At 42.3% G+C, this 27,819-nt stretch overlaps 1 protein-coding gene across 7 annotated transcripts in view; it reads right to left on the reverse strand.

The window, feature by feature from the left end:
- Positions 1 to 2,075: 2,075 nt before the first annotated feature.
- Positions 2,076 to 27,819, reverse strand: part of robo1 (roundabout, axon guidance receptor, homolog 1 (Drosophila)) — a 314,173-nt gene continuing 288,429 nt past the window's right edge. For 6 of the 7 annotated variants that reach the window (XM_072691599.1, XM_072691600.1, XM_072691598.1 and 3 more), the window contains 12 exons: positions 25,003 to 25,029; positions 22,499 to 22,541; positions 19,751 to 19,905; positions 15,722 to 16,063; positions 14,621 to 14,734; positions 12,036 to 12,171; positions 11,015 to 11,251; positions 10,337 to 10,818; positions 9,876 to 10,037; positions 4,477 to 4,761; positions 3,565 to 3,770; positions 2,076 to 3,318 (listed from right to left, as the gene is read on the reverse strand). In XM_072691599.1, coding sequence (XP_072547700.1) covers positions 3,304 to 3,318; positions 3,565 to 3,770; positions 4,477 to 4,761; positions 9,876 to 10,037; positions 10,337 to 10,818; positions 11,015 to 11,251; positions 12,036 to 12,171; positions 14,621 to 14,734; positions 15,722 to 16,063; positions 19,751 to 19,905; positions 22,499 to 22,541; positions 25,003 to 25,029 — 2,204 coding nt within the window. In that variant the 3' untranslated portion in view covers positions 2,076 to 3,303. The remainder of the gene's footprint in view (positions 3,319 to 3,564; positions 3,771 to 4,476; positions 4,762 to 9,875; positions 10,038 to 10,336; positions 10,819 to 11,014; positions 11,252 to 12,035; positions 12,172 to 14,620; positions 14,735 to 15,721; positions 16,064 to 19,750; positions 19,906 to 22,498; positions 22,542 to 25,002; positions 25,030 to 27,819) is intronic. The other variant, XM_072691602.1, reaches the window with a different exon arrangement.

A 27,819-nucleotide genomic window follows, 5' to 3' on the forward strand; every position in this document is an offset into this window, starting at 1 on the left:
AAATGGTTACTGATCTCCATACTGTGCATATATTCCACACATCATGGGGACAGTGTGCGAGAGCGTGTGCACACAAGCTTTAATCACCTGCAACTCATGGGCAAAGCACATACACAACTTGGCTCATTAAAATGATGGATGGTGGAAGAGGGGGAGGTTCTCTTCTGTTCCAAATTTGTTCTCGTTTAGAGGGGTGCTTATTAGGGGAACACCTGGGGCGAAACAGCCTTTTTTTCCAGACAAAACCAAGATGGCGGAATCGCCTGAGGGGTGAGTAGAAATCCAGGACACCTACTTGACATTTTATGCTGTGTCTGATTGATGTTGGAAACTGAAGAATACTGATTTTTCTACTCAAACAACCAACAAGTCGTATTTATAAGTGGGGAAATCTTCTTTCACCAGTGAAAAACACTGCGGATTTCGAAATTAGATGATGTCAGATTTCTATTGTCTCTATCTAGCGCATGGCCGAATAAGCTCATTCTTCCTCGTGCATTTAAGAGAGCCACAGGGTGGGGACACTGTGGGAGCCCACTGATGATGAGGTCTGTGTCATCCCAGCATTTCTAAGTGGGGTTTCTGTCGGCCAGACTTGCATTTGTTCTGTGGTGAGCAGAATGTTATCCTGCAAATTGTTGCTGAATGCAGTCAAATCCTCACAGCAATGCTCCAGTAGAGCATTCAGTAAAGACTTCCCTGGACAGTAGATACAGTTACTCCAACAAAAGCAGCATAAACGTTTTGTCCATATAATGTTTAGCAGAATGGGGATTTCTTGTATCTTTATTTTTTTATTGATTTTTACTTTTTGACATAATGTGAATCTGGTGTAGGACTTTACATTGTATCAGAATATTGTGATGAATGGACCAATAGAAACGCTCCAAAATCATTCTGCTTTTTGCGTTTTGAAGATACGAGTTCTTCGTCTGACAGTGACTATATACAAGCTTTTGGTTAGATTTTCTATACCAGCAGCTGATTTCTGCAGTGTGGTATTGCTATAATGTTTTTTTCATGTGCAGGTTTAGTGATTTTCATAGAGTCTGACAAAGATGAAATTGTTGGTTCTGGTTTCAGATCAATGTTTATTGATCTCCCGTGCTGTGAACACACTGCAGTGTTAGCCTGGATAAAACGCTATAGTGCTAACATGCACATATTGGTTCAGTTTTAGCATCCATTAATTACTCCGTTCACCTGAGGTGATATCTACAGGCCATTTCTCTTCTTGTATGTTTATTTAATGCATGATAGTTTATATACAATCAACCACAATCCTCTAAGGTAGTGAAGGCTTGAATGGATTTGATGTAAAAATATTGCAATAGCTATATCATTACACTTATAGGGGCATGGGTTTTCCATTATGACAGTAATGTTAAGGTCAATGATGGTAATGTGATCTGCTGGGCTAGTTTTATTGTAGTGCTGTGATAAGTAGTTATATAATATATGCATGTCCTATGGTAATACACAATTCTGCAGTTATGAAACACACTGTGATGCACTATACAGCATTGATGCGCTATATGGACAAAAGTATTGGGACACCTGCTCATTTATTATTTCTGCTGAAATCAAGGCCTGGCGTTAGGCATGGTGTTAATAGAGGGTATGCAAGTCCCAAACCCTCTGGAACACACCCCTTTTAGTCGGACTGAGTGGCAAAATGTTCTGCAACATGGCTGGGTTTATCAGGAAAACGGCCAAACCAGGAATGAAACATTATCTGCTAAAGTTAAAGGCAGCTGGACTGAAATCCAATCAAATAACCAAAGAACCAATGTGTAGCCAGCAACCTCCAGCTAACTGAAGCTAGGATAAAACCTTATATTTGAGAGTCAAGCAAGTTGGGTCAATAGGCTTAGAAGTGTTTTTGACTGTATTCAGGGACATTTAGTAGACCGGTTTATTTAGATTTGCTTACTTTCAGGCAAAATGTCGCTACCATGGGTTTCTTCTTTTCGCACTAAAGCGAAATCTGCCTGTCTGTTTAAAAGTAATCATTGCTAAATGGCTTGAAGTGACAGCTCAAATCAAATAACACCACGACACAGAAATACCTTTTAATTATTCTTGTTTATTGTTTTTTTTTTTGTTTGTTTTTTTTCTGTTTGCTTTAAGAAACATGTTTGCAGATGCCCTATGAGTAAACACGTACATCCTCTCCTCTTTAAGGGTGACTGGCAGCGTCCTTGTCCAACTTAAAGGCCCTCGACTGGCCAATCACACTTCAGATTCTCAAGCCATGGCCCGGTTCCTAATTTCTCCAGTCTCGTTAAGTGCATAAGTAGAAGAAAAATGGGTTGAGTAAATGAAGGTGCAGTGATGGAACAATGCGATCAATTGTAACATTTCCAAATCTGAGGCTCTTCATTAGGGCTGGAGAGAGAATCTGGCAAAGAGCTTAGAGAGAGGGATGCAGGGTCTTGTTTCAATTCATTCACCCCTTTGTAAACAGCTTATCCTCTCTTTCACCTACATACGTCGTCAGGGTTAACGAAGCCTTTTGTCGTACAGTACTCGTTTTCACGTAAGACAAAAAGGTTAATCGATAACATGGTTCAAAATAAAGTTTAGTGATTGTGCTTTTAAAACCAAAGTCAAACAAATAACGACAAACATTGACAAACGACAAAAATAACAGTGCATTACCAAAACAAAACCAAAAAAAAAATAATAATAATGAAAACATCTCAGATGTGGCACTTTTTTCCTGGGACATTTCAAATTATATGACAATTTACAACCAGGATGGGAGTGATAAACACAAATATTTACTGGTAATAAAAATTTGAAATTATTCAGATAAGCCAAGGAAGACAAATTTAAAGTACCACACAGATTATAAAAGACAATTAGGCATGTATACATGTTTATTTACAAGTAAGTCCATCCCTTTCTGCTTGAAGCTAATATTATTAACAGTAATGCCTGACTTTGAGGACTTGTTAACGTTCCAGCCTTGGTGAGCAAAGTCACATTCAGTACCTGGAGTAGCTGTTTACTCCATATTGCATTAAACCACAACAAATGGGGATTGCTGTGACTGACTGCTTTCACCCTCAAATGCACAATTATTCTTTTGTTTTGTTTGTTTTTATGTTTTTTTTGTTTTTTCTTTTTTTAAAATGAACATTAAATGCACAATAAAAGAATTAACAGTTGGTCAGTTTTCAGGATGTGATGTAATCCAACAGTGGTAATTATGGAAAAAAAAAGATAACTGCTGAGATGGTTAAAATTGAAGATGGTTACTAAAATAGTGTCCACACTGACAGCATTTCCATTTCAGATTCAGCTCTCCACCATCTGAGAAAAGAAGAGACAGAAAGGTGTCAGCAAAGAGTTTATATGGATACATTCATTTCTGCTGTGTTCATTTCTTTTTTCTTTTAATAATTTATTTCTAATTTATGCACAGTTTGGAAGGCCAATTGCCCAGTCCCTGAACTCCCCCTATCACTAGCAATGCTCACAATGTCCCTAACACCAGAAGGCCACAAGAAGTGGGCTACAATCTGAAGGTTTGATTTCTGATTTTGTTGATACACACACCTCCAGTTCCTCGTCTCCTGGCTGAAAGGCTCCTATGGTGTTGAGGCCGATTTCTTGTGGGTTCCTGCGGCTCCCGGGGGCTCCCTCGCCTCTCCTTCTTCCCCCAGATCCTCTAGAGGACATGGAGCTGGAGGAGCTGGGATCCCTGTCTCCTCGGGGGCTGTGGACGGCTGGGAAGGAGGGGCGGCTGTAGGGCAGGATGTCCTCTGAACCAGAAAGAGAAGCAGAGGACCTTCATGTTATTCTGCATCAATAACTAAAACTCAGTGAACACTGACTGACCCAACCTCCAACAACAAACACCAATATGCCAATGTTTGCAGTCAGCTGAAAACGGTTCCAAAATTGGACCCAGCAAGCCAAATGAACCAGCATGAAATGGGGGAGGGCGTTCTAGACCAGTGTAAATGAAGGGAGAACATTCAAGGGATTCCCAACCATGTATGGGTGTGTTGGTGTTCATTAGAGACCGTTGGATCAGTATGCTCTGGGCATGTAGTGCAGCATCATGTATTCCGTATTTTGGAACATTTCTGTAAGGATTTGATTGCTTTCAGCAACAAGAGCAAGTTGGTGAAGTCAGGACCTCGTATCTGACTCATCCTAAAAGTACTGGATGGAGAACCAAAGCTAGGGGGCTTTATATGCCTCTGACATTAGGCATAGTGCTAATGGGTTGCAACTAGACAAGCTGTGTGTGTGTGTGCGCACACATTTGCTCATGTCAGTCAGGAATGGGTACAACTTAAACTAGCTGAACGCATTCATTAGGATAGGTGTCCACAAACATTTGGCATATTTGACATATAGTATAGGTATAAACTTAACCAGTGAAGCCCAGTCCTGAGCAGAAACCACTGTTCTCATGTCCTCACACAATGTGTTGATCTATTAAAGGTGGAGCTTCAGTACCTGGATGATGGCGGGCCTTGCTTCCTCCTGTTGGCTCCTGTTTGCTGCCTTTCCCCGCTCTCTGAACCCGCTGTCTGTCCTGACCTTCTCGTCGTTCTGATGAGCTGGTCCGCGTGTCACAGGCATCTCTGGATTTTGGGCCCCCTGAAGCTGCTCTCCTCTCTCTGCCCTCAGCTGAGCTGGATCTAGGGGGCAGCGCCCCCAGTCCTCCGTCCGGTGCTGCCTTTCCTGGGTGAGTGGGAGACTTCAGCATGGCTGGAGGTGGGATAGGTGGAGGAGGCAGGTCTGTGGGGGGAGAACGAGGGGACGGGAGAGTGAGATGTTGGATGATCTGAAGCCCAGACTTTAGGATTGTAAAGAACATATACTGTACTGAATATGATTGGTACTGTAAGACTGTTGGCTAGAGATTTATTGGAGCTGTGTGTGTGTGTGTGTGCAGGCTTGTGCTGGCACATTTTGAGAAGTGTATATGCCCTTCACAGGCTGTGTGACAGTGTGTTAATTTGACACCAGCGCTCATTTGTCTAGCACCTGTAAGGTGTGAGAGAAGCACAGCTGTAGCAGTGAGTTGACCTTTACTGCTTTGCTATATCCACATGGGCTTCACTACACAAACCAGCCTTATTCTGCAGTTTTCTTTGTCTAGTAAATATTTGCACTTTATCCATATAAAACGACCCTATGTTACAACTTCTGTGAGTCATTCTAAGAAACGGGTGCCGTTTGATGAAATAAACTTTGGGACATTTTTTGTGCTTAATGTATTTCCAAAATTAAAGCTATGAAGTTCTTGTTAACCTGATATATAAGAATCATGCTAATCTTAAATGCTAACATACCATTTCCACACATCCAAATTGGCAAACGTGATATTTACATCTAAAATATCACCAGAAATGTGTGTGTGTGTGTGTATATATATATATATATATATATACTATTTTCAGGATTGTTTCTATCTTCACATAAGATATTTGTTTAAAATATATATTGTTTATGTCCATCAGTTTGATTTACCACCCCATCACACTAACTTGTACTGTTTATATGTAGTGTTGCATTAAATCAGACTTCAGAAAGGAGTCTTTAGAGCAACCAGGAACAAGAATAGCAAGATTGCATGTTTTTTCTTTGTTAGCTGAGTCTCATGGAGTAAATAAATTAAAATGAAAATATTTTGAGTTGATTGGCATGTGTATTTGGTCAGGATCTGGACTACATTGGGGGGGAGGGAAATGCTGCTATTTTAATGACATTAACCACCCGTCACAACCTCCCAGTTCAGAATAAAAATGTAAACATTTAATAATGATTTTATGTCTGAGTTGGGAAATTAGTTTTTTGGAGGAATAATAAATGTTGTTATAAAAAAAAAGATAAATTGTGAAAAGTACAACGTGGATTTGGCAACCCTCTTATAGAATGACTCACTATACTGTATATACCCAAAATTTCTCTAGTTTCTCTAGTTTTATTGCTATGCCACATTAATATTTACTGTGTTCTGTGTGCTTCTGAAGTGGATAAAGAAATGTCTGACTACAGAAGACAGGCGGCTGATGATTTTGTTAGTCAGTGTTTTTGGCTGCTTTGACTTGGGATATCCCTGCTGACACCACAAAATTACCATCTACCCCAGGCATTTAATAAACACTGCAGTTCCTCAATCTTTCCAGTAACATCCCACAACACACTGCACCACACTCTTAAAACCCACAGCCACCGCATTAACGTTTTTACACACTTTTTTTTTTTTTTTTTTTTTTTTGCTCTTTTAGACAAGCCTGACGTCTTCACTGAGTCTAGCGTTTGGGAAGCTGTGGAAGCTTTAATACACTTTTCATGGCTATCATGACACGAAGGCCAGTGCTGGAATCTATAAGCAGGGTCTTGTCGATATTGAGTGAGGAAGGGAAGACACGTCGGCAGTTTTTTAATGTGTCCGTCGCCTCGCGCTGCAGTCAGGCCCTGAATCGATGCCAGGCTGCGAGATAGAGTGCAGCTGGGCGGGAGGGGAAGGGTGCTGGCTAGATTTATGAGGGGGGGTGCATGCAGGATGGACCCCTGCTTTATAGAGCGCCTCCTGGCTCTAGCCTAATTTGCTGAAGTAGTGTCCCCAATCTCTTTACAGGGAAATCACTGGATATATTAAATCTTTACCTTCACAGATGTGAGAGAAGGTTCAAGTTGCATTACACTGCAGTGAGAGATATGGGTGGAAAATCACCTTAAACAAGTCCACATACAACACAAATATCTTATTACACTTTGTTCATACTAGTCGCTCTCAATAAGGAATGGCAGACCTGGAAGGAGGGACATTTTCTAGGACTTTCATAAAGGACAACATGCAACAATGAGCAAATTAAAAAAATAACAACTCTCTGGTTAAATTGGCAATACACGTGGCGTGTGCTATTCAGCACCAGGCAACTAATGTACTAATAAATCTTTAATAGGACATTTTAAAGATTTTCAAACAAGAGAACATCACTAGACAAAAGTATTGGGACACCTGTTTATTCACTATTTCTTCTTAAATGAATGGTATTAAAGTTGATCCTGCTTTTTCTCCCAGGAAAGGCTTTCTACTAGATCTTGTGACATTGCTGTGAGATGACCTTGCATTCAGTGATGAGCATCAGTGAGGTTGAATAATCTGCACCCCATATCATCCCTAATTTTCCCCAAAGGTTTTGGATGGAGTACCATCATTCCAGAGAACTACACATTTATTTCCATAAATTTAGTTAAGTAAATTTTAGTTTTTCTATATTTTTTTAGGACGTGTGGGAGCTCTGCCACAGCTACTAAGAAGGGGAAGTTGATTGTGACAATGACTGTATTCCTGTTCTTCTTCTGCTCTTTCTATTATTATAGTCTTATTTTTCCACTCATGATGGGATCTGATCATGGTTGTGCCAATAAAGTGGCTACGGACGCTTGCGTGTGTGTGGACGGACAGCCTGGAGAAGCAGCTGAAGAGAATTTGCTGGCCTAATGCAGGGGAGCTCCAGGGGTAGCAGATAATAAGCCTTGTGTTGTCCAAAGCACTGAGCAAACAAGAACAAAATTAACAGAAGGGGGAGAGACTTTGTGTGTGTGTGCGCACGCACACGTGCACACATGCACACATGGCTATGAGTTAACAATGCCATCACAGTACAGTATGGCCGTATATTTTACCCTCAGATGTTAATCATATATGACTGCTGTGGTTGTACAATAAACACAATGGGCCATCGTCCTGGACTACACAGCATTGAAAATGGAGATTTTCAATTGAACAGAAATCGCGGTCCATTACCAGTCAAAATCCCTGTCTAGAGAACTGGTCCTATATGCCTAAAGCCAGTCATGGGCCACAAGCAGAATTATCATTAAAACGAAGACAACATCTACATGGTGAAAAGCATTTCTGCTGAAACAGGATTAATAAAGACTCCAACAGAGAGGAAGCTACGCAGCGAGGAGGCACTTCAGCCGTCCACAGCCAACAGAGAGATGGAAGTGGAGAAAATGAACCAAAAAAAAAGACAGGCGAGAAGACTGGGGGAGGGCAAGAGATGGAAGGATGAAGAGATTACAGCAGAGGGAGGGGTAGCTGATCTGAGACATCAGGCCAGGGTCTGTGTGTGTCTGATATTAAATCTCCATGTCAACACACAAGGACAAGGGACTCAATGATGAACCCCAGCAGATGACTACTGCGAATGCACACACACACACACACACACACACACAAAGGCAATGACAATGACCTTTCTGAAGGCCCCAGAGAAGAGGGAGATGAAACCCAGCCAGCAGAGTGCATGAACGCCCAGTGTTTACCCCACTACAGGGCATGTGGGGTGTGTGTGTGTATGCTGTGTGATACATGTGCGGGGGCACTTGAGTGCAAGCAGAAGCACCTGGGGCTGTTTCCTTGGCATGGGGTAAAAATGTGTCTCCAAGGACAAGGCCAATGCCCCAAGAGACTGCCCCCAACACCCACCCTCCCTCACTAAATAGGTTTCCGTTTCTGGATTTTACATGACATTATGATGATTGTAGGTAGGGGGAGCTATTTTCTAGTGTCTACACATATGCAGTCGCTTCGTGTCCCATTCACACAGTATGTTTAAAAATAAACACACCTCCTATTTTTGGATTTTGGAAACCACACTGAGACTTGTTCTGTCTGCTGTGTGGTGTGTGTTTTCATAAAGATTAAAGAAATTTCAGAATTTCTTATATTTTGGCTATTTAGGATGTTCTTGATTCATGATTTCATGTTTTCATGATTAATTTGGGTTATATGAATACATGCAGAGAGTTCATTAAAAAACGTTTGCTCAGAAGTTATAATCTGATTGAGTGAAGTAACAGTTTTTTAGGCTATAGACCTGGTGCAAAATATAAGGTGACTTTACACAAAATAACGTTTTAGAACTGTCCAAAAATGCACACAAGGCAAGACTAAAGCCTTAGGTATTTTTATTTTTATTATAAGCCTGCTGTATTTTGTCAATTTCTGTGTAAAAACGCAGGATAATCTTAATGCTTTATTTAGATTATATTTCCTTTAAGCCACAGTGTGGAGACTTTTGAATGTTTTTTTCATTATAATTAAATGAATATAAGAATGTTTCAAATATGCAACCAAATATTGTGAATTTTGGTTAAAAAATAAAAAGTGATATTTAAGCATTAGACATTTTCAGTTTGTTTGAGTATTTTTTCTATTAAGGGCATTTAGAGAAGATCTAAAATGTGCAATTGCAACTAGTTGAGTTTTTTGAGATTATTAAAGACTGGTTAAAATACACAAATGTAAAGCAATACATTTTTTACATAATACATATTGCCTTATGTATTATGTAAAATTTAATATTTAAGATAATACACCTTTTGTTGTTAACATGATTTCTCATGAAAAGTAAGAATGTATAAGAAGAATTCAAAAATAACATTTTGTCATTTGTTGTACAAAAATGCATGCCTTATATAGATATTGGAAATAACATGGAGACTAACATGAATATGCAATAATGTAATTTTTTTGTTTTGTGAAAATGAAATGTACAAAATGCAGGATGATCTCTATGCCTTATTTAGATGATTGGTTATAATGCACAATATGAAGACGTTATCCAGCTAAATTCCGGAACAATCCAATGGCGCAAAAAAGGAACACATGGATAATTTAGATAATCAAAATATATAAATTACCACCTTAAATGCTAGTGGTTTTAAAAAGAAAAAAAAATATATATGGATGATACTCAATATAATGCAACATGTGGATACATGTGGGTGAGAGACCCATTTTTCCACCTGCATCATACCCTGCACCTACACTTCTACACCCATGCAATACAGTTGGTAATGCCATCATGTTAGATGTATATCCATACCGTCTGTGAAGACCTCTCTGCGCTGGTATCCTGAGTGTCCAGCTGCCTGCTGTTTCTGTTTCTTCTGAGGCCTTCTCTGGGCAACAGCTGCACTCATATTACTGTCCGTAGACAATGGACTTGCTGGACGGTGGCTGGAAGGCAGGTTTTGGTATTTTCGTGCTGGAGGGCAGAGCACAGACTGCATTAACAACACAGTATCTTAATAAAAACATAATCAGTATGATTATTAGTTTGCACTAATTAGATATACACGCCAGCAGCCTCAGGTTCTCAGCACAGTATGAATTTAATTGTACACATTATCACATAATTTCATACAGAACTAACACTGTAGCTATTCCTGCTGCTGTAGGAAACCCTGGTATTTCTGAGATTATAACTATATAGGACTTACAGCTGTTTTGACAGTGACTGTGCTAATGTTAAACAATGGAAGCACTAAAGCTAACAGTCCTCACCTCCAGGCACTGTTTGTTGCTGCTGGCCTTTGCCAGAATGCTTTGCCACTCGGAGACCAGCATACTCCGCGGCCGCTGCTACCGCCTGGGCAAAGTCTGCATCGGTGAAAAAGGATCCGTCGGAGGAGCTGACGACGCTGGAGCGGCCGGACGAGGCGTTGTCCTCTTCAGAAGCTGAGCCCCAGCCGTTAATCATGGAGCCGGTGACTGAACTCTCTAGGTCGCAGGTGCTGGAGGCAGGTGTCTGTTCGAGCCCACGCAGGAGCAGCCTCTGCTGACCACCATGCTGCTGGGCAGGGGGGTGCTGCTGGTGGCGTCGCTGGTGCACCCGGGCCACCTCCGCATCCGTCTCATCACCTTCCTCCTCATCTTCCTCTTCCTCCAGGCCATCTGTATCCAGGCCCAGCGGACTGGAGATATAGCCGTATGTGTGTGGAGGGGAGAGGGGGCGGGGGGGAGCTGGGGGGCTAACTAAGAGCCGTCTGAGAAAATAAAAGGGACAGAAATAATCACAAATGTGTATACAGTTCATATATGTGTATGTGTATATAAATATACCTAATGGTAACCAAGCAACATCTCCTTTGAGGTTGTTGCAGCTTTCATTAAGAGCAACATTAGCATTTTTCAGAGAACTCTTCATTTAATGGGTCGCATTTTACACAATCATGGGGGTACCTGCGCTCATGCAGGCCATCTGGGTTCTCCTGCAGCATGGGCTGCAGCTCCTCCTGTGGGGACGGGGTAAGCGTGGCAGTGGACTGGTGGCTGTAAGACACAGCGGCAGGGGAGGAGGCTGTTCCCCGCAGAGGGGGAGTGGGGCCCCTCTCCATCTCTGCCTCCTCCTCCTCCAGCTCATCAGGCTGCAGGTACATACGGGAAGGAGGAACCGGACACTGCAGCTCGGCGTCATAGCTAACACAGAGACAACACACAGCATAGGCTGAGTCACTTTATTGCCCCAAATAATTATAATGATATAATAAATATTAATAAAATATTACATAGCATCTTTTTAACACAAGTTTACTACGTTTACACAAGTTATTACTGCTTTACAAGAGGATTTGGGATTTGAGATATATTGGGATAGATAAGAGGATATATCCACAATGTAATGTACTTAAAATAACACTTAGCTTAGTATCTTAAAATAGCAGCTATAGAATCTATAGCATAGAATCGTGTTGATGCTCCACTGACTGTAATAGGGAGAATGTCATCTCTGTCATTGCCAGTGTCATTGCTCTGGGCTGAAACACTGCTACTGGACTATATACGTTTGGTGGAGCTGCACGAGACCGCTCTCTAGAACTGCATAACACTGCATAACTCGACTCAGATTCATGTAAAATCCCGTAGAATTACTCTACAGCCTCAGTACACATGCTTCTTTACCTTCAGATCCCGGTTCTGTATTTCTCAGCTTGTCCAGAAATGCATGTGTACAGCTGTTCATAAAGAGGGAGCTCAAACTGTCGTATTTAGTGCACTGGTGTAAATGTGAATGCGAAATGCTGCTTTTAACCGTGTGTGTTTTCTTCCTTCCATTATGTTGTTTAGGATATACTGCCGGCTTAATAGTGTTAACTGCCCTCAGGAGAGAATTCCAGACACTTGATGTACAAGCAGACTCCCCTCAAACCCAACAATTGGGCAAAAGCATGTGAGTGTTTTTGCGTTGTTGCACAGTCCCCACCTGTCGTCTATGGAGAGGCTGTAATCCTGACAGGGCGGTGGGCTGACGGGTGGAGGGGGCAGCAGGTCAGTCCAGTTCATTGTGCTCTGTTTGGGCATTTTCGGTGTCCGCACCCCTTTCTTTTGCCCTTGACTGCCTGCTTGACGAACACAGAAGCCAGTCAGATAAGCTTTCCCTTCATCAGCACTAACGATATCCATCTCATTGCAAAATTCATCAATCACTTGGCGGCAAATTAACATGCATTACAAAACACAGGCTCATTTTCCACAGCCTGACGAGGCTACGACAATTTTACACTCCAACACTAATGGCAGCCTCTCAATAATTTATACAGTGTAAAACGCTCAAGCGCATTATCCCTCTATTTGTAATTAATGCCACACTCTCCAAAAAGAAGCCATTTTTCAAAACTAATACTCTCTGTGCTGCCTGGAGGAGAGGTGGGAAGAGAGGAAGAGAGGAGGAAGAAGGAAGAGAAACGCATCAGAGGCCAATTAACGGCAAGGCATTAAGATTCAGAGCCAATGAGCTGTGAGGCCTCTGCGCATTCAAGTCTTCTCTTTAATTACCTGAACTTCACATACAATATAAAAATAGATAGGAGGCATTACGCTGGCAGCCTTGCATGCACGGCAAAATGGCCATCATTTGTCCTTGTCCTACAACAAACAGCACAGCCCTGACAACATTATCCCCCTTTTTATGATGGGAGATGAAAGCCCGGGTAATTAATGGCTGTGTGGCAAATTGCGAGAGGGGGGATACCCCCAAAATGCTCCATCCACTGAGCATAATCGCTGCCGGAAATCCTGGGGGAGCGCGGGCTTAGCGTCTAGGCTTTAGACACGTCGTCGCTTACTGAGATGTTACAGACGCCCAACTGCACACCTGATAGAGCAAAGGCAGCCAGAACGGCTCCCCATTCGTTTTTGGTCGGACATTAATGCTCTTCTTTGTCTCCTGGAATCCCACTGTTATTCCACCGTCCAGGAAAAGCAATTTGAAGGCGTCAGGCTCTGAATATGATTTATTGCTCTTTGTGAGATGCTGGGCTTCAAATGGGACTTTTATGGGCTGTGGGATGAAAAAAGCTTAGTAGTAATAATGCAGCTAATAAACAATTAAAATGTGAAACGCACTCAGCTGAAAACTAAAGGTTTTTGGCAATCTCTCTCCCAGCAGGAAGCCTCTTGTTTGTAGGCTTCATCAACATGTTCATATTTCCTACATCACGCAGGGTCAGAGCTGAATTAAAGCCCTGACTGGAAAATAAGCAGCGGGTTTGTATATGCAGTAGTGCGGAAATGAGAAAATGATATGTAAGATATGTAAGTATTTATCTGAGTATTTATGAAGCTCTCATTGAGGAAGGCCAATATTTAGCATTACTGTCAAATCCCTAGTTCATGTAATCAGCCCTTCATTAAAGTAAATCAGGTGAGCTGCTGGTGGAACTGATCATAGGGACTTAATTAGAGAACTACTTCAGTACTGAAATGGTTCTTTGAGTTCATGGTTCTATAATGAACCGCTGCCTTTATTGAAGAAGCCTTGAAGAACCTCATTTGAGGTGAGTGTAGTTTGACTCAGAGACTAACCAGATGTACTTTTGATGATTTTTTCCATAATTAGAAATGCCTGGAAAACCTGTATATAGATGGAGAGCGTGCAAGCATACACAGATTATACTGTTGCTGTTACAGGAAAACATATCTCCAAACTGGCCAAAACTGTATCTTGTGTCTCCAAAATGTCCCCAAAACTTTACAGGAGAATGAAAAGAAATACTTTCCATGGATGTGAATGTAAATATTTTTATTCCAAATCATTTAGGAGTATTTCTATTGGTCCTTTCACTGTGAAATCTGTGCCAGATTCACACCATGTCAAAAAGTGAAAATATGTTTATAGGAATTACTGAAGGAATATTTCTATAGATTTCTGGTTTCTGAGTTTTATATGTACACTTATTTGTATATTATATAGGTTATATCATGTATATGTCTTTTATCTAGCTCTTGTTCAAAACATTAATGTGACACTTGTCTTATTTTGTTTTAAATAATATGCCAACAAAAAAAATATGCATTTTTACACGCTAGGTGTCCATAGTCTTTTGACAAACAATGTAGACATCATTACATTTGTAACGTGTATATTAAATGTAATTAAATTTAATTACATTTTATTTATATAGCGCTTTTTACAACATTTGCTGTCACAAAGCAGCTTTACAAAGATCTAGGTCCAAGCCTCTTTTGAGCAAGCTAGTGGCAACAGTGGCGAGGGAAACGTCCTTGGGTCAAGAGGGAGACTCCTTGAGAGGAACCATTTACATAATATATCTACATTGTATTTAATATATGAATATAACCACAATTTACACAATATACATTATATATTACATACATATTAATATATCTACATCCCGATCCTTCACCTGTCCTTTACATTGTGTGACCATTTCATGATGAATGGACCAACAGAAATGGTCCAGAATTAGCCAGAAGATATGTTACACTGATGTCCACTATTTCTGAATCTCTGTTGTAAAGCACCTCCTTCTGGTGTCCATCTCTTACCGGACGTGCTGCTGCCTCTGTCGGAGCTGCTGTAGGTGCCTACAGGGGTAGGCTCGGGGGGCTGGTTATAGGGGATGGTGGCAGGCATGGCACTGTCTCCTCCTCTGTAGAGATCTGAGGGTTTACAGTCAGATAGACCTCAATCAACACAAGCAAACAGCCATAAGCAAGACATGTCTCTTTTTCAGTTCTCCTTTTAGGCAAACAAAGCTTTTTAGGGAATAGATTCTAAGGGAAATGAACGTAATCCAGTTGTGGCATATTTCTGAATGCTCGACTGAGCAGACTGTAGACAGCAGATAAAGAGGGGGATTCTTCTAAAATATCCCAGTATGAAATAATATACAGCGGGGACAGCTGAAGCATGGCTATAAGCTGATTGCTAAGTGACTGCTTACAATTGTCCGTAGAAGACAGTGTGAAATATCAGCCCAGCATGCTGTAAGACACATGCAAAAAGCTTGTCATCATCAAAGGTGAAAAAGAAAACACTTGTCCTTTAAAATTAACAGAATGAGGCTACATATAAAGACATGCACAAAACTTTGCGGGTCGAGTTACGCTGCCTTGTGTTCAGATCGTAATCTCAAGCCTGTGGCTCTACACAGTTCAAAAGATAGCTGATACTTCAGAGCGGGCTCATATTTTCAGCACCTTTAAACACTGAGACGATGAATTCAAATGAGGAGAAACGCTGAGAGTTGGATTACTCACAGTTGTAATCGGAGAGGAGATCGGCCAAAAAGAGAGAGAAAGTGAGAGCGGGGAAGGTGAATGAAGAGAGACTGGCAGACTGACAGTGTGGAAAATATGCTTGAAAGATGAAAGCATGGAAGACTGAAGAATGAAAGGTTGAAGGGCTGGTTTTAGGATGGTTTTCATATGGAACTGTGCGTCCAAATGAGGAAAAAGGTCAAAGGTTTGTTTGGACGGGTCAGTGGAACACGGTTCGGAGTGGAAATGGTATTTACACGCAAATGAAAAACAAGACACAAGGCACGCTTGTGCACATCAGAATATATTAGACAAACAGTGCTCTTGACTTGACGGTAGCATCAAGGCCCTTGAGGTGTCTCCTAACCGTCCTCTCCCCAAACTCACCCTTGTTCAGCCTGTTTTGCTCCATGATGTTGTACTGCATCTGTGACGTCATGTCCTGCTGTTTCTGAGGCGTCCCCTGGCTGCTCTTCCAGCTCTGCTTGTCGCTGAGGTCAGCGCTGCCCCCCGTGCCGCTGCCCAGGCTGGACTGGATGAGCTGCGTGGTGGCGTAGGGGGTGGGCTGCCCTGGTCCTGGACGCCCATCCTTTAAGTTGGGGCTGTTGAAGGTCTTCATCTCGTTGATCTTGTTGGAGAGGTCCACGTCGCCGTACAGGCCCGAGTCTGGCGCCAGCAGGTTGCTGGGCTTGCTCTCCATCTGGTTGTTGTAGTTGGCGATGCAGTCGGCTGGACGACAGGAGAAGGGGAAGATATCTGTCTAAGAGGGCCTTCAGAAATCCATACTAACCAGGTAACTTGTGAGAGGATGGGGATTTGATTTGATGAAGCTTATAAACAAATTTCAGGAGAGTTACGAGGACAGGTTCTAGACAGCAATTCTTAAATATGCCTGGTGTCTGAAGTTTGATCATTTAGTCTTGCACTGCAGATCCTGGCAAAATCCCAGCACCAATAACAAGAATTTGAGACATTTAAGGTGCAACAAAAGGGTCATTGAGAGAAGCCACTTTTGGTTTCCTAAAGTGTGCGAAGATCCCTGGTCCTGTAGGGCCAAAGTTCTGCACAGTATGGAAGCTCACCGGATTCGGCTCATCTGTTAACTGCCAGGTTTAGGCTGTGAATTAGACCAGAGAAAGGTCAAACGACACTGGACTGGACTCCTGTATGAATTTAAGGAACTTTCCTAGACCTTTTACATTAGATGGAAGTTCCTTAAACATCTCACATTATTTGAGCTTATGTTTTTCAGGGAACCAGAAGTGGTTCTCTTTGTGGCATCAACCAAATTCCACAGTAGTTCTGTGAAGCCAGAGAAGTAATGCCTTTCTGGCACTATTACACTATTATCAGAGTGTACACAAGACCTCACATAAGAGCTTATGTATACATATCTACCCCATTTCAAACTTCCCAAACCATCAACATCATATGTGGTGTTTAAACAGTGAAACAGTGTCTGTTTAACACTCCTCATCGAGGTACTTTGGCTTATCCGCTGGTTCTTTGTGCCTCGTGCCAGACGCGGCGTGTGTGTCACTGCGTCTTTTTCAAGGAGACAGCTCTACTCATCGAGCCCCATGTTCCACCAAGTCAAAATCAAACCCCTTCGCTGTAAAAGAAACCTCCTTCTGACAGATCCAATTTTCCCCCGCTCATAAAATATTCAAATCCTCCTTAGGATCAGAGCAAAGAGCTCGGCGGTAAATACCACGCCACTGCCATTGGTGGATTTTTTGTGAGCGGCTCACATTTCTGTCAGAACGAGGGATACTGCAGCTCTTCAAAGGTAGACATGTCAATGGAAATAGGCCCTATGAAATGAGACCTACTAAGTCGTCTTTTAGAAGATGCCTCAGAGCCACTGATGCAGTTAATTTCCTAAAGGTTTTAGTACTTCTGGCACACCAGGCAAGCGGCTGGCAAGCTTTCATACTGTCATGCAGTGAGTGGCCATGGCATTTATCCTTCCTTACCTTCTTTTTTTTCTAAAAAAAAAAGGTGATTCAGATAAAAGCTCATGTTAGCAGAACAGCACACACCACATAAGGGGTAAGGGGGAGGTGGTGGTGGTAAAAACGTGCAGTGAAGTTTTTCCGGTCTGAAATGCCCAGCCTAAACTCCATATATCCATATATAATCTATCCACTGTTGTTGTTAAATTCCTAATGCTTTAACTGCCTGTGAATTTGCTACTTAACACACTGAACCCTAAGTTTATCATTCTGTTATTAGTACTAATGCAAAACATGAATTATTTGGTAACCATTTAGTATAGTACATTTTGTGGCATCCCACAGGGCCATGTTTTAGGGTTTGTGAAATTGATGCTTATTGATGCACATTGCTTGGCAGTAATGTGGTTTAAAGAGTGAAGAACTAAAGTGTGGCCTATGTGAAGAGATTTAATGGATTACCTGATTCACATATTACTGAAATATTTTACAGTCAAAGTCCTGAAAATGACTTCAGGACTTCCATTCATATTAATGGCAGCGTCTAACTGTTCTAGGATCGTTAAATGCTTATCAAGGAACTCTGCTCATCGGTGAACGAAGGGTGTCACAATTAAACTTGACACAAATTTAGATTAAAAAATTGCTTCTTAATAAATGAATTTGCTTCTTACAGTAAGAAACAGATAAAGGAGATAAAAATCATAACATTTAACTTAGGTTAATGTAACAAGATGTTTTTTCCAGGTCAAAAACAACTTCCTTATTTGTCTTTTTCCATAGATTTTGACTCTTTGAGAGGCTACAAATGGTTTATTGTTATTCAATTACATCTATTTTTTATTGTGCCTCACTTTAAAGTATGTGTCTTTAATAGATGTATTGTTACATATAAAAAACCCATGTAATAACCATGTATTTACTGGTGATGTATTTCTGTTACAGATGCATTACGGTACGATAATACAGCTTGTGTAATTACACATATTCGGATCTGACTTACACAATTACACAAGTTTAATTAACTGCAACAGTTCATATAAATACGGTTAGTCCCATCATATTACACATGTATAACCACATCCTAAGAAAGAACAAACTGTTATAGATATTGAGATACACTTGTCTAATTACAAGAGTCAAAGCTAAAGCTGATATACATGCATCTACATAAGGTACACTACTGTAATCCTTCTGTAGCAGTAGTTACACTGTTATTGATTGATTATTGATGTGTAATAACACAGTAATTGGTAATTAGACACTTAAGTGGGACACTCCATTACTAATATAATCGGTAGTGACAGTACTAGAATGAACCAACTTCACTAGTGTGTGTGTGTGTGTGTGTGTCCTGGGACAGCCTAGCTCTTTTTTGCATATAAAGTCACAGCTGACACCTGGAGGTGGTCCATCACAAGTTCCCAACTCTACCATTCTTTTAACCAACTTCTCCTCCACCATCGCTCTCTCATCAATAGTAGATGCATGCTCAGGTGCTCTCACTCTCTCTCTCTCTCTGTCGCTCGCCCTCTCTCTCTCTCTCTTTGACCTCTGCTTCTGCTTCCAGTTTTCTAAATAAGTAAGCACTTAGAGGAAATTGCATTTAGGGGCTATAACAACAACAGTATGGAAATCAGCTGGCCAATTCGATTAGCTGGCAGAGTAAAACCCATAAGGCCGTTCCAGAGCTACACTCTCTGCCTAAAACAGCTAAGCTCTAACCTTCAGCACACACACACATACACATACACCATACTGTATCACAGGGCTGCATAATATTGTCTTTGGTAATTATTATGACCGTTATGATGTTGGCCTTTGCAACTGTGGTTTCGCAAAAGGCTGAGAAATGACATAACATTAGTACCACCTGCCTAACATTGAGTAGGCCCCCCTTATACTGCCAGATCTAACAGATCTGAGCGTTTGAGGCATGTACTTCCCTGAAGGCGTCCAGTGGTATCTGGCACCAAGATGTTAGCAGCAGATACTTTAAGTCCAGTAAGTTGTGAGGTGGGGTCTCCATGGATCGCATCAATGAGCCTTAGGTGCCCATGACTTGTCCTTTCTTGGAGCACCTTTGGTAGGTACTGACCAGCGCATACCCGCAGACCTGCCTGATGTTTTGGAGATGTTCTGACCAAGTCGTCTAGCCATTACGATCTGGTTCTTTTCAAAGTGTCTCGGATTCTAATGCTTGTCTATTTTCCTGTTTTTCATCCAACGTCACTTTCAAGACCTGACTGTTCAATATACAATATATACAATATACAGCACCTCTTGACAGATGCCACTGTAGGTAAAGATAATCAATGCTTTTCACTTCTTCTGTCAGTGGTGATAATGTTATGGCTGAATTTGTAGCAATATGTTACTTGATCCATATCTTGCAGCCCTAGTGTTACAGTTAAGGCATCCTTAACTGCTCTAAGACTCACACACTCACACACACACTCACCAGGACGGCTGTAGGTGGTCAGGTTGCTGTCGCTGTTGCCGTTGCCTGCAGTGCAGCAGTTGATGCTGCAGTCGTTCTGGTTGGAGCAGTTGTTGGGCCATGTGTCCGCTAGCCAGGGCTGAGTGGCCGACTCACCGATGTTCAACAAACCTGGCCTGCAGAGACACATTCAGAACAGTATTTACGTCAGAAAGTGTGGAGAAGACACATCTAATCACTACACTGCCAGAAAGACTTGCTGAAAGGTGAAGGCAAGACCAGAACCACACACTAACACACAAACACAGTTTACAGTGTTTATTAACAGTCTGAAGCTCCTCCTCTCAGCGGTGCCCCACAAGTCTTAATGGGTTGTAAACTGTGCCTTTAATGAACAACGATCTTTAATTATCTTGTGGAAATATCTGTCATTTCTTGCGGTTTTCCTCCAGGTTTAAGTGAACAGACAGGATAAATCCCTCCATTCATGTGGTTCTTTTTGAATGCCAGCGTGTAAAGATTTTTATACACACACTGAATCATCATTGGGCGCAAGGCAGGACTGCCTTAATATGGCGCCAGTCCATTGCAGGGTACCACCCACACCCATTTGATCACATGCTCACTCCTATATAGCACAACCAATTCACATCCTCAGTACTAGTAGTAGTAGTGGCAGCACTAGCAGTACTAGTAGCAGTAGTAGTAATTGTAGTAGTAGCAGTAATTGCAGTAACAGCAAGGCTAGTGCTATACTGCAATACTACTAACAGCAGCACAATTAGTAGCATTAAATAAAATTAGACTGTACTTCTGCTAAAAAGGCTGTGTTTCATAGCCCAAGGTTTCTAAATCCGACTCCTGGAGACCCATCAACACTGCACATTTTCAGTGCCTTTGTGATCTGACACACCCACTTCAGCTAATCAAGTATTCTGCTAATAAACTGGTGAGTCAGGTTTGTTAGATAATGTGTGCAGTGCTGCGGGTCTCCATGAACAGGATGAATGAGACTCATTCATCATTGCATCCTAACAATTTCCTTAATTTTGGTTTAGCCAAAAAAAGCAGCTTATGTCAGATTCATGGTGTGTTTTAAGGGCATTGTCTACAGCTCTGCTCCTACAATGATGGATCCCATTGTTCTTATGAAGTGAATAAAGAATCCTAAAGACAATTTTAACAAGAAATTTTATCTGGCCCAATGTTCTTAACCATGGCTGTTATCTGTGACCTCTGGATCACACTGTACACAGTGTAGAAACTTAAGAGCAGCTTTGCCCCTGTTTGCAGAAACACACAAAGCCTGAGAAGCATTACTGAAGCAAAATGAAGGTCTGCATAGTCACTGAGAGTCACAGTGTCTCAGAATACCAGTGAAGCCTACAGGATTAAACAGTAAATAGCAATGCACATCTATATGAATGCCGGTCCGTAGCTGTGTGTGTAATAAAGCAGCGTTAAAGGCAGGAAGTCTTCGCAATAAAGCTGCTACTGAGCGGGAATAAAGACTGATACAAGGTCAAAGACAGGAAGAGGAAGAGAGAGTGAGAGAGACAGAAACAGAAAAAGCATGAGATTTATAGGGACAGGCATCAAAGCCATGGACGGGAACATCAAAGTCAGTGTTTAGTGCTGTGAAATCTCAAAGTTAAGCGTCCGCCCGTCCTGGCCGTTTCCCAGGTGCTAGCTGTGGATTGTGTTTCACTACCGCTATCATATCCCTTTACTGCTGTTTCAAATGGGACGGGGGGGGGGGGGGGGGGGGGGGGGGGGTCATTGGCAGGTGCGGGTCTCCAAAGAGCAGAGAGCGCCCCAAAGCTCCAGCATCCTCTAGGCTACCTCATTCACTTTATGTAAGACGTCTCGCAAAGAATCTCACCTTAAGCTATTTCACTCTGGACAAAGAATGTGGAAACACACCTACTCATGCAGACACACACACACAAACGCACCCACCAGGCTACATTGTGAATGATGATGTGCCACAATGCATTAAGGAAATGGTTAAATGTGGCTAATCCTTGCATCAACAGACAACAGACATGAAGACAGAAGAGATGAGCTTTTGTCTCTGCATTCTTCAGCTTTGTTATACAAGTCCTCTCACTCCACCCGCAAAAACAACTTTGCAAAGCCAACACTGACCCCTAGTGGCATGAGGATGCAAGTACACTGTCTATTTACTGACTCTACTGTGTTATCATTGGGATGTGCCAATTTCAGACCAAGGTTCCTCAATTCTGGTCCTGGGGGGCTGGTATTCAGCACAGTTTGGTGCTTTCGTGCTTTTCGAGTTGATCCAGGTGTGCTGGATATCAGCCCTCCAGGACTAGGAGGGAAGAAGCCTGCACTAGACAGACAGATAGAGTAGATTATACTGAAAAAATGCCACAGATTTTCCAAAAAAATGTTTAATCTAAAATCATTAAGATGTTAACAGACATTTAGAGTCTTTGGATGTGAAATGCTCTGTTATGGGAAAATTGAATGGAGACACAGCCAAAGAGATTAAGGCCTCTAAAAATACCTTAAAGAAAGCTATTACATACCAATAGTTAGGTATACACTGCCTGATAGGTGATACACTGTTGTACAACAGTTTTAAGGAGGTTTTGGCCTAAAAGGCATTATCCTCAAGACCAAGACAAAGTTCCCCCCAAAGGTTAGACTTAATTTTACACCAATCCCACCAAGCCCACTCTTAATGACTTTGTTTACATCTCATTGAGTAAATTCAACTTTAAGGAAGCTGCTTTCATAGCTTACCTCCCAGCACTGCTTACAGCCTCGCCTCCTCTTTGGTAGGAAACTGCAAAAGAAGGGGAAAAAACACAGTAAACATCAAACAGTAAGACGAAACACCTCAAAGGCTTACATACTGTACGTAACAATGCAGACTGTCTGGCCACTTTATTGGAAAGCAATAATTTGTACGTCCACCTTGCTGTGGTGTACAGTTAGAGACTATAACCCATGTTTGTTCCTGCGTTACTTGTGTTAGCCATCCTCTAGCCCTTCATCAATGGCCAGTTTCTGACCACAGGGCTGCTCTTGGCCTCTTGGCAGGATATGGATTTGGACTGCTCTCAACTTATAGACAGTGATGTGTCTAAAATCCCCAGCAACTGTGTCTAATGGACAAAAGTATTGGGACACACCTCTTAATAACTGAATTCAGGCTTTGATTCGCATTTGGAGTCCCACTGCCACAGACAGCACCTAGCCATTCAGTCTGCTTTTATACACATAAGTGAAAGAGTGGGTGGTTCTAAAGAGCTCACTGAACCCCAGCATAGTTCTGTACATAACAGGATGCCACCGTCGGCTTGGTCAGTTGGTGAAAATGCTCCCCTCCTAGATGTTCCACCATCAACTGTGAGCAGTATTACTGAAAAGTGGCCAACTCCATATTAATACCTATTGATTTAGAATAGGATGTCATGAAAGCTCCTGTTGATGTAATGTGTAGGTGTCCCAATACTTTTGTCCATTACATATATTTAACCAGCAGTGTCCCGAAGATGATGATGGTTAAGATGGAATTGTACACCTACATGGTCAATTCCCTACAATGTATATTGAAGCTGTCATGCAAAAACCTTGGATCTCCAAAACGGAAACTTTACAGGAGAAGGAAAAACCTCATTATCTTTCAAGTCATTTAGAGCATTTCTATTGGTCCATTCATCACAAAACACAAAAAAATCACAAGTGAACACCATCAAAAATGGAGATGTGAAGGTTTTTGCTCGACCGGGATGATATATATAAGTGGACAGAGAGTATATCTTGGTCTTGGTCAGCAAGCAAATGAAATGCTCATGATTTAAGTCTTGATTTAGCCAAAAAGACACGTTGTTGTTTAGAGAAGACAAAGGATATATGTGTTTCTGTGTGTCAGTGAATAATGCAAAAGGGCTTAATCACTCAGCACAGAGGAGTGTGTGTAAAAGCTTGGCCCTGAGTGGCATGCTGGCTTTTCTGGCAGTGCTAGAGCGAGTTTGGAGTGGACGATCCCTCTCCAGTGTGGCAGACGGAGATAAAGTCCAACTCTCATTGCAGTCCTCAGTAGCCTTTGGCCAAAGAACAGCACACATTCCCCTTCCCCACTTCAGAGAGTGAGTTAGAGCTTCAGCTCAGCTTCTACACAGATAATCTTCTGAGTAATATCCAACAGATGACACATTCAGGCTTGGAATACGTCAACTGAACTGTTTAGCAGTGATACAGTGCATTTCCAAACGAATATGAATACTGATTTGGGAAGCTATGTTAGGGTGTTTAGCATTGGCAGCCGACGTTCCACAAGCAGTGGAGAGTCTTGGCTTCCACTGGAAGTTTGGCATTGTGTCATCATTAGCAATCAAGCTTCATTTCCATTCATGCAGGAGAGGAAAAAGGGTGTTCCCTGTTGCTCATAAATGGAGATAAGCTGAAGAGATGATGACAGGAAGATGAAACAACTGCTACAAGAAATGAGCGAGTGAGTTAGCGAGAGAGCGATGCAGGAACAGAAAAGAGGCCATGAAGGAGAGTGCGAAAGTGACATTCTCAGCCATGTTCTTCTGCCTGCTACGGAAAAGTCACCCTTAGTTCACAGCCAGTCTGCGTGCTACAGCGCCTCTCCGCTCACTCTAATTGGGCCGTGCGAGCTCTGGTGACACCTCATCAAACCCCAGCTGAGGCATGGGGCCGGACGGCCTTGCTTTGATCCGCTGCTCGCCTGTTTTAAAGTCCTCTTTAGTGAAGCGTTTCTCTCTTCCCTCAGCTCCTCTTTAACCGTATTGGCAGGGGCCTGGCTGACGTGCTAAAGCAGGCTTTGATAGCTGCGTGAAAAGCGTCAGACTGGTTTTAGTGGCCTTTCTTGTGGGGAGATGTATTTTTAACAGCTGCTTCTTTCTTCTTTTTTTGCTGCTGCTGCTGTCTCTTGTGGTCCACTGTGACCCTTCTGTGTGGAGTGTGAGCAAGGTCACTGAAGAACATTCAGACATGAGTGGAACAGAAGTGGAAAGGACCGAGAGCAGCTACACTGTAGAACCTAGTGTTTCGCACGGGACGTATGGTCATATAGTAATACGTTAGTCATATGTCTGTATTGTCTCTGGGGGTAATGAGGTACAATGTAATGCACTACAATAATTTAATTTTGACTTTTTTCAGTATCAAATCCAAAAACCCAACTGGGTACCTGGATACCTGAGAGGAGAGTCAAGAGAGTGAAACTGAGGAGTAAATGATTCTTAACTATAGTGCTTTGCTGTAGTGCTTACCAGTAGGTGTGAAGGTGAAGGACGGTACTGCAGATCCAACCAGAAGAACATGCAAAAGAGAAGATACAGCCTGTTACTAAGAGCTATTCACCACCCCACTTCATCCCCAAATCACTTCAAAGTCCTGGATGGAGCACCACCATCCATCATTCCAGAGAACACAGTTCCTCCACTGCTCCACAGCTCAATGCTGGGGGGCTTTATACCCCTCTAGCCCACACCTGGCATTAGGCAGCATTATGCCAATAGGTTCATGTTTACCTGCTCCAGATAGTCCTATTCTACAGGCAGTATTTCTCTGCAGAGAAGTATATGTATGTGTGCGCATTTGCTGTAGCTTCATACATGCATTAGAAGGGGTGTCCACAAATATTTGGACATGTAGTGTAGTTCTTCATGGAGCAACGGCATCGCTCAAAGGACCTTGTGTAACACCGTTATTTGTGAGTGTGAGTGCAGGACTTGTTTCCTCTGAGTCATGTGACTTCAGGGCTGTTTACCAGAGCACCTATGTGACATCTGATGCTGCAGTAAACAGAAGCAGTGAGGGAATGAGCCAATTGTGCCACTGTCTCTGTAAAACGCACCATAAAAATGTGACACTGCAGAGAACTGACTCATGAATGCATAAGAAATTCCTGCGAATGGCTTTGAAATGTATGTCCTATTCACATTTAGAGTCCTTCTCCTGCATGATAATCCCCTCACATATTTCTTCAATTTGATCAAAGAATCCCATAAACAGACTGACAAAGCGTAAGACGTTCGGCGGCACCACTATCAGCGATTTAGGCTCTGAATACACCACAAACAGGCAATTAAAATATCAAAAGAAAGAAGAACCCTCTTGCATGCTTAGCTAGTGGGCCTGTTTTTGGCTGCACTACAACAACGTGTCAGATTGAACCCCAGCAATACTATTACTACTGTCTTCACCTTCTCATATCGCCTGTACTCTAAAGCAGCAGTCGGGGACCTTCCCTTTAAATCCTTTAAATGTCACCTCTCTCTCTCCCTCGCTTTTTTCTTTCTCTCTATTTTCCATTTGGTCTGCCTGCTGTTGGCAGCACTCGGAGGTCCTGGTGTATGAGAAGATCACCGTAATAGATTTGGCCACTTTTGACGCTGTTATCATGTGTGTTTATCTGTTGAGAAGTAAACAGAGAGCGAGGAAGGGCGGGAGGCTGGGCGTGTGCCCTTCAGGCATATGAAAATGCTAATGTGGCAGATGATAAAGAAATCGAATCATCCACGGCATCAACTCAGGCAAGTGGCTGTCAGGTTCGCGAAGACAGGATGCTTATATGCTTCGCATAAGTTCATACGCAGTGTAAGACACTCACACACACACACAGCCATTCAGACGTACATGTGCGTGTTTACAAAGATCGCACCTCCTCTCCACTCCACCCTAACAGCACATTCCTGCTTTATGTGGGCACAATTACCCCTTTCTTCATTTGTTCTCACACAAAGCTTTCCCAGCCACCAGTTCAAAGAGGGCTGCACTCGGCCTTGTGGCTTTCTCAAGTGCAAAAGGCGTGGAAAGCCTACATATTTGCCATCAGTGTCATAAGAGACTTTTTAGAGTTTAAGGGAAGCAACACCAACGCACTGCCCCAGGCTGCGTACCCTGAGCTCTCAAGTGCAAGATCACACTGGGCCTTTAGTGCATAAGGCAAGTGTATTGTTCCTTGGCCAGTGGATGCTCGTAATAGGCATGAGACACTTACCCTTTTTTAAACCTCATTTCATATGGTTTGCTCTTAATTGTAGAAGTGCGTGGTGTCACCATGGCCAGACTCAAAGAGCTCTCTGAGGCAAGAAAGAAGGTTGTAGAGGCTGATGAGTCTAGAAAGGGTTCTAAAAAGATCTCAGAACAATTAGAAATCAGTTGTTCCGATGTCCACAAAATAACTGACCTGTGACACAGTGACCAGTGATCAACAGGTACAGGTAGCTCTTGATGAACAGCTGATGTCAAAGTACAGCATCTAACATCAGAAAGTGACTGCACATGTCTGATGTTTTTGGGGTGGGCAACATATGAAAAGAAATGATTTGACCGTGACTTCATCAGATCTATAAATACAAATCTGAGTGTAAATATTGTGAAGACCCCGGAGGCAAGAGTTGGAAACCATGCAGTGCTTTTTATTGGCTCACTCACTCTCACCGGCTGTGGCACTTGGTTGCTGGCCAGAGAGCTGACTCCCCAGTGCTAAACCAGCAGGGGGTTAATAGAGTCTCTTATATTTGACACGAGCGGAAAGTTACCCTAATGCAAAATGCCAGAACCACTAGTGCTAGCTCACACACCACACATACAGAACAACACTGTGGTGCATCACTTTGTGTAACCATGGCTAATAACCATTTTTTCCCTATGATACACGATATGTTCAAATCTTTAATTACATTCCGCTACTATGAGGTGCATCTACTGCTGACACAGATGTCCAAATGCACAAACACGGCTTGTGTAGGTCCTGTAGAGAAACACTGCCAATACAATAGTACTCTCTGGAGAACATATATATCAACTTATTGGCATTATGCCTAATGTCAGGTGTTGGATAGTGGGGTAAAATGCCCCCCAGCACAGAGTTGTGGAGCGCTGGAACTGTGTTCTCTGGAATGATGAATGGTGCTGGTGTTGGATGGATGGAGTTGGTGATGAGGTGGCGTGGTGATTATCCAACAACCTGCCCTCATTAACGCTCTTGTCGCTGAAAGCCTTCTCTGGACAGTAGAGAGAGTTACTTTTGGATGAAAAAAGGACTGAGCAGGTATCGCAATACTTTTTTGTCCATATAT

The sequence above is a fragment of the Salminus brasiliensis genome, chromosome 11 (genome assembly GCF_030463535.1).
Source record: "Salminus brasiliensis chromosome 11, fSalBra1.hap2, whole genome shotgun sequence".
Classification (NCBI taxonomy): Eukaryota; Metazoa; Chordata; class Actinopteri; order Characiformes; family Bryconidae; genus Salminus; species Salminus brasiliensis.